This window comes from Leptonychotes weddellii, chromosome 14 (genome assembly GCF_054177405.1).
Source record: "Leptonychotes weddellii isolate Sample4059 chromosome 14, ASM5417740v2, whole genome shotgun sequence".
In the NCBI taxonomy this organism is placed as follows: Eukaryota; Metazoa; Chordata; class Mammalia; order Carnivora; family Phocidae; genus Leptonychotes; species Leptonychotes weddellii.
Window position 1 is genome coordinate 53,071,101 of NC_138382.1, and position 14,319 is coordinate 53,085,419.

General features: G+C 38.1%; 1 protein-coding gene across 3 annotated transcripts in view; it reads left to right on the forward strand.

The window, feature by feature from the left end:
- Positions 1-14,319, forward strand: part of TMEFF1 (transmembrane protein with EGF like and two follistatin like domains 1) — a 74,599-nt gene that overhangs the window by 13,437 nt on the left and 46,843 nt on the right. For all 3 annotated transcript variants that reach the window (XM_081803274.1, XM_081803273.1, XM_081803275.1), the window contains exons 2-3: positions 3,731-3,840; positions 11,034-11,163. In XM_081803274.1, the coding sequence (XP_081659400.1) occupies positions 3,731-3,840; positions 11,034-11,163 (240 nt within the window). The remainder of the gene's footprint in view (positions 1-3,730; positions 3,841-11,033; positions 11,164-14,319) is intronic.

Here is a 14,319-nt window from a genome sequence, read left to right on the forward strand (position 1 = left end):
GGGACTCCAGGATCATGACCTGAGCCGAAGGCAGTAGCTTAACCAACTGAGCCACCCAGGCGCCCTCTTATTTGATTTTAATGAAGGTACACTCTAGGCCATCAGTTTTCATAAGGAGCATGGTTAGGGAACCACTGATAATTAATATTTATGTGTACTATTTATCTACTTGTGTCTCTACTTTCACTTAAATTATTTTTCCAGATAAGAACATTCTCTTTCAGTATTATATGTTGTGGGCAACTAAAACATTCTTTACTTTTATTTATTTTTATTTTTATTTTTAAAGATTTTATTTGGGAGGGAGAGAGAGTACGTCTGCACCTGTACATGAGTGGGGGTCGGGGGGGAGAGGAACAGAGGGAAAGGGAGAAGCAGACTCTCCACTGAGCAGGGAGCCCCATGTGGGGCTCAGTCCTAGGACCCCAAGATCATGACTTGAGCTGAAGACAGACACTTAACTGACTGAGCCACCCAGGTGCCCCTAAAACATTCTTTACTTTTAAATGTTGTTTTTAAATTCTGTATAGTGATTCTATATTAGTGTTTTTAATCCTATATCAGTTTTATAATCAGCCAAAAAGTCTTACTAATTTTTCCAAGTCCGTGTAAGTCTTGCCATCTTTGATACTGCATCCTCTGCTTCAAATCCATTTTTATCTCCTACTTCTTGAAATTCCTAGAGCAATCATAGCCTGTACAACAGCATTTTCTCCTTATAGACTATATTGAATTCATCACTAATTGTTCCATATGTTAGCAAGATCATAGGCTCCCTGTTATATATTTTTCTGTGTGTCCCAATTTCTTAGCATAGAATTAGATATATAGTAGATACTTGTTTCCTGATCAACTAAATAATCACATTTAACACATTAATACACATGAAAATAGCATGAATTTAATAATAGGATAGGCATAAAATAAAACATGACTAATAACCAGTGTAATCAGAATTTCATGACTTTTACCCTTACCTATTAATGTAGGACCTCTAGCTCCCCCAAATTGCCCCCACCCAAGTTTATTCTTGGAGTCACCAAAGGGTGTTTCATGTGGGCTCACTAATGTATTCTGGCCACTGCCACATAGCACGTCTTTTTCTTCCTGCCATGTTGCAGCCCCTCCATAACAGGTGTATCTCTGTGCCTGATTATCTCCTTGGCCTTGTGCTGTCCTGCCAGGTGTAATGCTGATGCTGGGGCTGTTGAGGTATCCCAGCCTCTTTTCTCTCCCGCTATTATATATTGTTATGTGGACATCAAAGCAGAGCTCTTTAATCTTGTTGCTTCAAAGCTTTCAGTGAAAGCTGTTATTTAGTTTCTCACTGTAGCTCTTCTGTTATGATGAGCTCTTGGGGCTGGGCTGGGGGAGCAGTCCAAGTGATAGACACCAACCTGTGCATGTGACCACTCCTCCTGTTCAAGCTTTGTTTATTGCGCCAAGCTTTTCTGCCTCTCTCTAGTAAGGATGATTATTGTCCCAAAATGTTTCTTAGTCTAACCACATGCAAACAGATGCTTTGAACAACTCTCAGTCTCCAGAGATGTGTGAATCTTGGTGGCAGGGATGTTTTAGGTTCTAGACTGCAGCCCCGTTGTACTTTAAAAATACAGTAGGTGAAACAGACCTCAAAGAATCTCAAGCCCAAGTCATAAGTCAGAGCAACTCAGAGCATGATCTTGGCCCACAAATAGAATAAAAACCTTACTTATTCTTGTTTTATATGTCTGATTGTATTGGAACCCAGTGTGAACTTTAAGCCTACAAAGAAGAGGAGAAATGCACTAAATTTTATTTCTTGAATTGTACATTTGTTTTTATTTCTATGACCCCTAAAATTGGCTAAACCTGTAGTTAAACAAAGATATTATGCACTCTTATTCTCTTCTCCAGAGCAGTTCTTTATTAATATTTAGTTAATCTTCCTTGAGTTTCAAGATGTGCATACATTAGACAGTAGTTGGAACTGGACCTTGTGCAAGTTCCTAGTAGGAATGTGGGCAGATAGAAAAAAAAAAAAAAGGAAACCCCATGCTTAGGATTGAGCCTCAGGTGCTAATGCAACTCGTCAAGGGGGAGAAGGATGAGTAAGCAAAAATTGGGAGATATGGGGATCCAAGAGCATAGAGCCTCCATAGCCAAATAGCCAAGGTGAAAGGAATTAAAAGATGATCATCTGTGCCTGAAATAGCTGGAAACAGAACAACAAAATAGCTCTAATAGTTTCCTGTTAAGTTTCAGCTCATGTCTTTTTTTTTTTTTTTTTTAAAACACCTGAGTTTCATTTAAGGAAAAGAAAAATTTTGTAACCTATAGTTACACAGATGTATACTTGACCCAGTGCATTTCTTGGTTGAGAGTGGTTATTCAGATAAATACTGTTAACTCACTGGGTATTTAGGTACTTGACTGCTGGTTTCTTGGAGGTTCAGCTAGGAGGAGTAGGAGACCCAAGACACCATTGTAGAGCAGTGAGAACAGGTAGGGCAGAGAGAGGCAAAGAAATGTCACCAGGACAGATGTCACTAGATACAGAACCTTCTTGACTCAGTCCAGTCGGTCCCGCTTTGAAATCTGGAACTAGAAAACAACCAGGGATGGGAGGTTGCTGGAGAAATATTCCCTGAGATCTGTTTGCCAAGACCTCATCATGACCCAGAGCTGAAGGAGACCTTGTGCCCTTCCCAGAGTCCCTCAGCTACTGAGCGACAGTCAGAAGCTAACTTAGGCCTTCCTGTTCCCAGACTCATTTGTTCACCCCTACAATGGGCTGGGTTTTTAAAACAATCAATTTGTTTCTTGTTTGCTATTGTTGCTGTCATTTTATTGTTTATTGTTCGTTGTTATATCTCTCATTCCCAATAGGGAGGATGTAAAAATTGCTTTATAGTGGTTTTCACTCAATTCTATGTGATTCTAGAAAGCTTAATTTGATAGCAAGACCGATGGTCTTGGAGCAGGAATGAAATGACCGCAGAATGATAGTATTGTTGATTGCTCTGCTTCCTGTGGTAGAGTAGAATTAAATCAGTCATTTAAAAATTTTAAGAGTAAGATTTTTAATCTTTTTTATTCTGTGTACATTAATGCTCCATATATATCTATTGTATGAAATTCCGGTTTACTTTGTAATTCTTTTGTAATTAAAATAGTTTGTCTAGAGTGAATTATGATAATCTGAAATTTATTTGGGTATCAAAAGAATTAAGATTTCTTTTAATTACTCTTATTTGTTCTCCTTAAAAGTAACTTAATCCCTAGAAAAATAAGGGAGTACCTGGCTGGCTCAGCCAGTAGAGCACATGACTCTTCATCTGGGGTCATGAGTTCGAACCACATGTTGGATGTAGAGAATATTTTTTTAAAAATCTGTAAAAAAAAAAAAACAAACCAAAATCTAAGATACTAAGACAATAGTAAGAAGACTGTCTTAAGCTCTTGGCAGGCCAAATAGAAAAATTCTGTAGATTTACCTTTGGGAATTCTGTGAGATCCTGAAATTTTGAGTTTTATTTTGGTTTGGGTTACATTAGGTATACTATTATGCAAGATTCTCCTTGAGGAATTCTGAACATTTTGTGTCCTATGGGACTTGATTTTTGTGTGTTATGTCTATTACTATACTTGTGAATGCGGTGATCAACACATTTTAAGGTATTTTTTCTTTTATATATGTACATTTGGGTACAAAAAGACATTTGAAACATTTTTTCCCCTTCTTTTTCAGAATTAAATGTGAGGGAGTCTGATGTAAGAGTTTGTGATGAATCGTCATGTAAATATGGAGGAGTCTGTAAAGAAGATGGGGACAGTTTGAAATGTGCATGTCAATTTCAGGTGAGGAAACCAAACCTACTTTGAAAAATTTTTACATTTTTAATATTTTATCATTCTACATTCTTCAAATTGAAAAGCTTAAAATACCTTGAACCCCAAAAGAAGTTGGGTTCAGAGCCCACTGATTTTTCTGTTGTCAGATGAAGTACTATTATTTGTACTTTCCATGCTTCTTTCCTTGAGTTAAGAGGACAGACTGGCAATAATAGGTATGAAGATGCTTTGAAAAAATATTAAGGTTCTATTCAAATGTAAGTTCTAATTGTCACTGAAAGGAAATGAATCTCTTATTTAAGATGTTGACATTTTGGGGCACCTGGGTGGCTCAGTCGATTAAACGACTGCCTTCAGCTCAGGTCATGATCCCAGCATCCTGGGATCGAGCGCTGTATCGGGCTCCCTGCTCAGTGGGGAACCTGCTTTTCCCTCTCCCTCTCCTGCTCCCTCTGCTGTATGCTCTCTCTCTCTCTCTCTCTGTCAAATAAATAAATAAAATCTTTAAAAAAATGTTGACATTTTTGGGGGAACCTGGTTGGCTCAGTTGGTTGAGCGTCTGACTCTTGATTTTAACTCAGGTCATGATCTCAGCTCAGGGCATGATCTCAGGGTCGTGGTATGGAGAGCCCCACGTCAGGCTCCACACATGCTGGTGTGGGGAGTCTGCTTGAGATTCTCTCTCTCCCCCTCTGCCCCTCCTCACCAAGTTGGCTTTTTTCCCCTTTTCTTCTCTTTGTAGTCTTTTTTCTGATCCGTTAATTTTTTTTTTTAAGTATAGTTGACCCACAATGTTACATTAGTTTCAGGTGTACAACATAGTGATTCAACTTCTTTATATGTTATGCTCTTCCCTTCCATTTTTATTTGCTGGTGTCTCATCTTTTTAGGCCAAAGAACATGGCTGACTTGGTACCTCAGGGGTAGGTCAGGGTTAGAGATAAACTAGACAGGGGAACCTCAAACTAATATCTTTGCTTTTCAGATGCTCTTTTAAGTTGTGATTCTGTTTCTTAAAAAATAAATAAATAAATAAATAAATAAAAAGAAAAGATGTGAAATGTGTTACATTCAATTTTTCTTTTTTATTTGCTGTGATTAAATTATGATCTGGCTTCAGAATATTGCTCAGGAGATGGTTATTGATTCAGGATTTGAGACGAAACAAAGAAGAAACTGGAATTCTTTCCACTCATGATCTTATTCTAATTGTACCCACCATTTTGGATTTTAAGAGAAGGAAAGGGTATAGAGATTAGGGACAAAAGCATAGGACAATCAGTGTTTCTAGTAACCCTATAACCTCAGGAAGTTCCTGTATGATCCATCTGAAAAGAAAAGGCACGTTTTCTATCCTTTTTTATGATACTGTAATGAGAATCAAAATCAGCTTGCATATGAAATCTCTTTGAAAACTAAAAAGTATCAGGAAGAGTAGGGAGTTACACTATTGTACAGCTGGACAGGCTCTTTATAGTCAAAAGAGACTTTACAATCCACTGTTTATTCACAATAGCCACCTTTGACATGGCTTTAGCTGACCTTGTGCCCACCCCTATATGGTTACTCATGCAGTGAATGTTCTGGCTAGTGTGTTGTGTCTGGCTTCCCTGCCTGCACCCCAAATCCTCTTAAAAGGGATAGCAACTAAAGTGGGCTTCTTTCCTTAAAAGAAGATATTGGTGTACATAATGTAACTAAGCCCTCATGGACTTTTACTTCTTTCTGTCCTTCACATTAGATAATTTTTTATGATCTGTCTTCAGGTTCCCTAATCCTTTCTTCTGTCCTCTCCATTCAGTCCATCCATGAGGTTTTTTTTTCAAAATTTTTTTGAGGGGAGGGGCAGAGGAAGAGGGAGAGATAGAGAGAGAATCTTAAGCAGGATCCATGCCCAGTGCGGAGCCCAATGAGGGGCTGGATCTTATGACCCTGAGATCATGACCTGAGCTGAAATCAAGAGCCGGATGCTTAACAGACTGAGCCACCCAGGAACCTCTCAGATATTTTATTTCTAGACTTTATAATTTTGATTTCTTTTTTTTTTATTTTAAGATTTTATTTATTTTAGAGAAAGAGAACATGGCGGGAGAGCCAGAGGGGGAGGGAGAGAGAATCTCAAGCAGACTCTGCTGAGCATGAAGCCTGATGCAGGGCTCAATCTCACAACACTAAGATCATGACCTGAGCTGAAACCAAGAGTCAGATGCTCAACCGACTGCGCCACCCAGACACCCCTCTAGTTTTGATTTCTTGGCTGAGTTTTCCTGACTTTTCGTTCATTACAAGCATATTTTCCTTGAGCATAGATACTATTACTGCTTTAAAATTTGCTCATTTCAGCATCTGGGATATCTCAGGGATGATCTCTTTTGATTTTTCATTTGAGAATGGATTGTGTTTCCTTTTTCTTTGTATTAGAGTAATTTTGAATTTATTATATGCATTGTGAATATGTTTTAGTGTTTGAATTCTGTTATGTTCTCCTGACGAATATTGTCACTTTCTAAACATTTAAGTTGGCTGAACTCAAACTGCAGACTCTCTTCCCTGTTGTGGGAAACGACACAAATATTACTTCATTATTTTTAATCTTATCTGTGCTACTTAGAGTCTGCCCCATGAGTATTTTGAGAGTTAACTAGAAATTTGGTCTGAATTTATATACAGAATCTGGGAGTCCCTTCTGACTCTCTCCTTTCTGGCTTTTTCTTTCTCTTTTTAGTGGCTCTGGTTGCCCTGAACTCTATCCTTTGGTGTTTAAGCCAGAAAGATTGTAGGTTTCTTTTTTTTTTTTTTTTTTTTAAAGATTTTATTTATTTATTTGACAGAGAGAGACACAGAGACAGAAGGAGTGGGGGAGGGAGAAGCAGGCTTCCTGCGGAGCAGGGAGCCCGATGCGGGGCTCGATCCCAGGACCCTGGGATCATGACCTGAGCCGAAGGCAGACACTTAACGACTGAGCCACCCAGGCGCCCCAAGATTGTAGGTTTCTTACTGGTGTTTTAGTCACCCCTGTATTGGGAAGACTGAAGCTGTTCCCTCTTCCAACTGTCTTAAATTTCTTTAGGCTAAATTCCTCGATGTGGAATTGTTGAGCAGTGGGATCCTCATGTGCAGATAACATTCTCACCAGTAGCAGTATATCTGACTGCTTGTTTCCCCTTGGCCTTTTGGTGGTGGATTTTGTCAATCCTTTTAAATTTTGTAAATCTGTAAGGCAAAAAAATTTTTTTTTAAATTTACATTTGATTATTAGAAGTTGAAAATGTGCCATATATTTATTGACCTTTTTTTTTTGGGTGAATATTTCATATTCTTTGCCCATTTTTTGGAGTATTTTCTTTTTCCCTTGTGTTGATTTGTAGACATATTTATGTATGTATGAATGTGCATATACTATATATAGTACACTATTTGAGTACTTATATATTGCTTATGCTGAGCATTATATCCATTAACAGTTCTAAATATGTGTATGTATATATGTATGTATATTATGAGTTAAAGAGCCTATAAAATCATAGGGTCATACATAATATAACTCTATAACTCATAAACTGTCATGAGAACCTGTGATGTAGGTACTCTTTTTATGTTTTTTAAAAGAGTAATATATGCCCATGTTAAACAACTTGAACATTATATAAGAAGATCTATAATGTAATGAAAAAATGTCTTCCTTTCACTCCAGACTACCAATTGCTCATCTCAGAGGCAACATCTGTTACTTGTATTTCCTTCTAGAAATATTGTGTGTTATATAAGTGTATGTGGTTGACCCTTGAACAACACAGGCTTAAACTGTGTGGGTCCACTTATACATGGATTTTTTACAGTACAGTACTGTAAATATATTTTCTCTTTTATATGATTTTCTTAATAGCGTGTTCTTTTCTCTAGCCTACTTTATTGTAAAAATACAATATATAATACATGTAACATACCAAATATATGTTAATTGACTATGTTATTGGTAAGGCTTCTTGTCAGCAGCAGGTTATTAGTAGTTAAGATTTGGGGGAGTCAAGTTATGCATGGATTTTTGACTGTGTGGGGGTTTGGCACCCCTAACCCCCATGTTTAAGGGTCGATCATGGGTGTTTTAATTTCTCTTTTAAGTACTAAGTCACTCAGTAGTATTTACCTTAGAGAGCGTTGCTTTTTAGTTTATACAGATTACAAAAATGTTAAAGTAGTCTAGCACCATTTTTATTTTGTTTATAATTTTTGATATAAAGAAATTTTAAATTTTCATGTATTTATTTTTATCTTTATGATTTTGCTTTTCATTAATTTTCCCTGCAACTCTAAGATTATAAAGAAATAGCCTTTTTGACCTTTTTAATGTATTTGGACAGCTAGAAAACCCTCTCATGATCTCTGTCAATCCCTTGCATTCTTACCTGGTGGCAAAGCAGGAAAGAGAAATAAAAGTTAGGGGTTGAGATCACTACACGTTTATCCAGTGCTTGCTTTGTGCTCAGTACTAGATGCTGAGGATATAAAGATGTTTGAAGACAAGTTGCTTTCCCTATAGGAGCAAAATGCCTAAGGGCTTACAGCATGATTTGATCCTGCTGCTGAATGAACCTTCCTTTGACTACTCTGCCTTCTTATAATTTATAAATCTGTTCAAGTTAGACTTAGGTTATTGCCAGTTGAAGAAAAATCACCTCATATGTCAATTAAACACTGCTCTGCTGGGCGCTTTAGCAGTATCTTTCAATTCATTTAAAAAACTTGCTTATGATTCAGCATGCTTTTAGTGTTAATATGAGCTTTCTGGTATATAAGCACATTTTAACAGATAATAACAGGATTTTAAATAAAGTCTAAAATTGTTTTTTTCAGTCTGCTAATAAGAGCTATTATATAAACAAAGCAACTTTTATTTTGTACTGAGAAAAATGATCAAAATTGCATCTTTCCATTAAAACATGGGTTATGGGGATAGTGCATTCGGTTAAGCATCTGACTCTTGGTTTCGGCTGAGGTCATTATCTCAGGGTCGTGAGATTGAGCCTCATGTTTTGCTCCGTACTCAGCGCGGAGTCTCCTTAAGACGCTCTCCCTCTTCTTCTGCTGTTCCCGCTTGTGCTCTCTCTCTCAAATAAATAAATCTTTAAAAAACCAAACCAAAATGAAACAAAAATCTTGGGTTATGTACAAAGAGGAGGGCCTATGACTTTTCCCTTATTTTTTTTCTTTCTCTTTGTTCTTCTCCCTGGAGTTCCCTGGATTATGTCTTTTTTCCGAATTTATCAGTGTCTCTTCTTGCTAGGTGTGATGCCCTCTTATAAGATCTTTGTATTAGGGTTCTTCAGAGAAATAGAACCAATAGGAAATTATTTATATTTATATACATATATATATATAGAGAGAGAGAGAGAGAGAATATGAGGGGAAAAGGGAGAGTGTTTATATTATAAGGGATTGGTTTGCTTGATTATGGAGGGTGAAAAGTCCCATGATCTGCTGTTTGCAACCTGGAGGTCCAGGAAAACTGGTAGTGTGGTTCCAGTCCAAGTCTGAAGGCCTCAGAACCCAGAGAAAACCCGTGTCCCAAATCAGGCAGGGAGAGCCATTCCCCTTTCCTCCACTTTTTCCTCTACTTAGGCCCTCAGTGGATTGGATGATCCCACCGACATTGGGGAGAGCACTTACTCAGTCCATTGATTCAAATGGAAATTCATCCAGAAACAGCCTCAAAAAATATCCAGAAATAAGGTTGAATCTGGGGTCCAGTCAGGTTGGCACATAAAAACGGCCATCACAACCTTGTTGTTATTTTCTTATTTATTGTATTCAGCATAGTTCCTGACACACAGTAGGTACGCAATAAATGTTTGCATGGATGTAGCTCCAGAGTTGTACACTTTGCACCTTTCTAAACTATTTCGGATCACATTCTTCCAGGTAAATAGAAGGTATAGGGGGGATTTCTTTCCTCCAGCAAGGATGGCAGTATGGGGGCAGCAGACCTCAGGTAGAGCCAAGATCTTAGGTTAGAGTCAGTGCCCACGTCAGAAGTTGCATGTTGTTAAAATTGCCCAAATCCTTTCATGTGCCCATAGCGTAGTGAGAGGCTCCTAAGAGAGACCCCTGGACACAGACTGACCGAGGAACAGTGGGTCTGCTTCCTCCATCTCATGCTCACTCCTAGGTATGTGCTTGTTAGGTTGAATTTGGGGAAATTGCCTGCACTATTGTAAGCCCCCTGCTCACTACCACTGAGTGACACAGAGTGAAACCCTGCTGAATAACTAGTGGGTAGTGGGTAGAGTATACACTTGTGAGAAATTGCAGGTTTCCTACTTATTAGCTATGACTCTGGGCAACTACTTAAGACTAAGAAATGGTGAGAGCATAGCAAAACCAGCTAATATTGAGAATTTAGTATGACCAGATATAAATGCTAAAGACGGATTTCTCTTATTTAGTCCTCACAGCAACTTTATTAGATAGTTGGCTGTTATAATTACCATTTTACAGGTGAGGAAAATGGCGATGATACTAGTCCATAGTCACATGGATAGTGGTGGACTCGGAGATCATGTATTTCTTTGTGTTTCCTATAGTGTTTACCTTGGGACTTTGCATTCTAGAGGTATTAAATGAATGGCTTTTAATAATAATAAAATGACATTATATAATTAGTGCTTCTTAGCTTATTACAAACATTGCCAAGAATTTCCCTCTTATCTCACTGGATCTTTATAGCAAGCAAATGAAGTAGATAGCATGGGATTTCCATTTTCATTTTTATGGATAGTTGATATTTTCGTTATAAATGTGAAAAAAGGTGTGAGAAAGTGATATAACTCTTTTTTTATTTTAATTTTTATTTATTTATTTTTTTAAAGATTTTATTTATTTATTTGACAGAGAGAGACACAGCGAGAGAGGGAACACAAGCAGGGGGAGTGGGAGAGGGAGAAGCAGGCTTCCCGCTGAGCAGGGAGCCAGATATGGGTCTCGATCCAGGACCCTGGAATCATGACCTGAGCTAGCTGAAGGGATATGCTTAACGACTGAGCCACCTAGGTGCTCCATAACTCTTTTTTTTCAAACCAAATAAAAGAGCAAACTATTCTGTAGAAGTATGTCACAATACTATGGTGTTACATTCATGAATATGAAGTAAACTATTAATATTCATGCCTAGTTTTGAGAATTTACTTTTGTTTCTTTTGCAGTGTCATACAAATTACATTCCTGTCTGTGGATCAAATGGGGACACTTATCAAAATGAATGCTTTCTCAGAAGGGCTGCTTGTAAACACCAGAAAGAGATAACAGTAGTAGCAAGAGGACCATGCTACTCCGGTATGTGCGGTATTTTTCTGAATAAACCTTAGAAATGATTCCACCATGGTTTCTAAAAGGAAATTTCCAGTCAGGGGTATATTCCCAGAACTGCTCTATGGATCCAGTTGTGTGGGGGTGTGGGGGAGCTCTTCTTTGTCTGCATTTCATGTTGTTGCTTTTTAACCCCAGATGGTCTAATACCACATTACTTCTCTTACGTTGTTAATGCTTACTGCCATTTCCGTGGGGACTTTGCGTATCTTTTTGCCTTATGGTTTAAATATTAGACAGAACAAGATTTGGCATGGGAAATGATATGGGATCTGTTTTGTTGATTTTTATTTTCTTGGCACAGGGGAGGGGTGGAGAATATCCATAGAAAGCCATTAGTGGCTTCCCAGGATGTGTCTCTTTCCAAGCTTGTCTCTTTTTATATCTTCTCTCTTCTGTCTGCCAGTCCTTGTCACCTATCTTCCTCCAGTTTTTTGTATTTACTTCCTTCTCTTTTCCTTCCTGAATAGGTAGTGGTTAATTTTGAAAGGCACTGATGTAAGTTTCTTACTTGCGTTTGTATTTGGGGGCAGGGATGCAGGTGAAGTGTTGTAATTAGAATTAATGTATGAAGATTAGCAGTAAAGGTGTAGACAATTTTTTTTTTTTTTTTTAAGATTTTATTTATTTGACAGAGAGAGACACAACGAGAGAGGGAACACAAGCAGGGGGAGTGGGAGAGGGAGAAGCAGGCTCCCCGCCGAGCAGGGAGCCCAATGTGGGGCTTGATCCCAGGACCCTGAGGATCATGACCTGAGCCAAAGGCAGACGCTTAACAACTGAGCCACCCAGGCGCCCCAAGGTGTAGACACTTCTTATGATACAGTGTATTTCTTTTCTTTCCCTATATGTTATAGTGCCTGTGTTCAGAATTTTTACTGGGGCTCCATTACATAAGCATGAATGACCCATTGTCCATGTGGTTGATCTCAAACTCCAGGTCCACTAATACCACATGACTGAAAGCCCCCACTCTAAATTACATGGTTGGTCCTTGTGGTGTGGCCAGCCTTCACCCTAGGACTATTGAGTGTGGCCAACCCCACTTTAAGATCTGATGTGGTCAGTACCCTCCCTAAATACGACACTTCTATCAGGTATGATATAGATTACCTTCCAGAAGCTGAGGGCAAAGACTGGACCTGTCTTTGGGAGGGAGAAATTCTTTTCCCTACACCAAATAATTAGGTGCTTGGTGAAATGATTGTGTTGTTAGGCCAATAGATTATCATTTGTTGTGATTCTTGTATATTTCTCTAAGTACTTTGTATTTCACAGACTTGGTTTAGAAACTAAAAAAGAATATAGAACTCTTTATAATCCCAAATTAGAAGCGGGGTGTGAAATTGGAAAGAGCACTGCACAGGTTAAAAGACCGGATGTTAAGTCCAGCTCTTATTTACTATATGACCTTGGACAAAAGGTCATATAGTAACTACTTAGCCCCTCTGAGCCCCAGTTACTTAAACTGTTAAATGGATATCATCTCTTGGGATTGTTAAATGAGGATTGAATCAGCTAAGCTGTGAGGTGCTGTATTGATCTTGTTAGTTGCTCGGTGGGCCGGTGTTGTTCGTCTCATTTGGTCTTTTTATTGGTCCTGGCCCCTGTGCTAGAGATAACATTCTCTTTTGTTTACTTGAAAACTCCTTTCTTATGCTTTCAGGTTGAGCTTTAGCCTTTTATCCTCTGAAATTTTTCTTCCGTGGCATCTCCTGGCTGAGTTTGTTCACACTTTGTGCGTGTCTCTCTGTATATATCCTACTGTATTTCATTTCTCTGACACATGTGTCTCCTGCTAGAGCAGTTGCTTTTCAACAGGAAAGCAATATGCCCTGCCTGGGGAGGTGCATCATAGTCCCAGGGTTGGGGTGGAGTTGTGTGGACGGTGGAAGGCGTGTGTGCAGTGAAAATATAATCTACAAGAAGAATGCAGTCTCATTATCAAAGGCGTCACAATATTTAGTTTTTTTTAGAATTTTAAAGGACACTAAAGGAAGGTATGAGGTATTATATTTATTAAAATTGGATATGGGTTGAAAACAGGTTGGGAGTGAGTATCTCATGCACTGGGGCTTTCTTATTTATCAATTTATTCCTAGCATTTATCGTGTTGCCTAGCACCTAATATGTACCCAGTCAATGTATGTAAAATAGAAGGAAAAAGGGAGTGTTTTCCTAAGAAAAGTTGGGTCATAAACCAATTTTAAATGGAGTTCCCTTCTTTCTTGTCTTTCTTCTGCTCTTTCACTCTTTCTTTTCCTTCTTACTTACTCAGATGTAATTATTTATGACTGATTAATCAAAATTGAACACAATTTAAGACTTTATAAAATCCCATGAAGATTTTGCAGTGGATATTACAAAAAAATATGTATTTTTCCAGTTCCTTCTGTTTCTACCATGTTTTGGGAATTCAATTATTGTCTGAAGGAGATTAAAGGGAAGAGAGTGATGAAGAACTGGAGTGGGTTCCTGAGGATGTGTCTGGCCCCCCCGCCCAAAAGTGCAGGATAAAGTGTGTCAAGTTCTTCACTTGCCATCTCTGCTTTTTTACTATACCATGCTGATGATACTAGCATTACCCTCTTGGTAACATGCTCTGCACCATATGTTGGCCTTTTTAGGATTTATGAAATAAATATTTCATATTAATTATATTTTAGGCTGACTTCTTGCTGGTAATATTGAGGGAGGCTCTTTAATTTCATTAGTAATGAGTGTCTGACCTATACCTTGGTGAGAGTCCTTCTGGTTAGGTTTCCTAGAGGAAGCTAATTTTATCAGTAATATGAAAACCTCAGCTCTGAAGTTCTTTCCTTTTAAGCCTTGAGGCTTTTTCTTACCTTTTGGCTTTTGGCCTTTATCCACAGATTTCATTAAGATTTTTGGAGCAAGACCCAAAGCTCTTTTCCTCCCTTTCTAATAAAAGCAGCTTATTCATTATTCCTCTCAAGCTTTAACAAAATTAAAAAAATTTTTTTTTACCTTTTAAGTGAGTTAATTAAAATTATTTTTATATAGCCATTTACTTTACAGTATTTATTGGCCTTTACTCTGTACAAGGCACCTGCATATTTCCTGAATGGGCTACAAAAGATGTATGAGGTAGATGATTGTGTG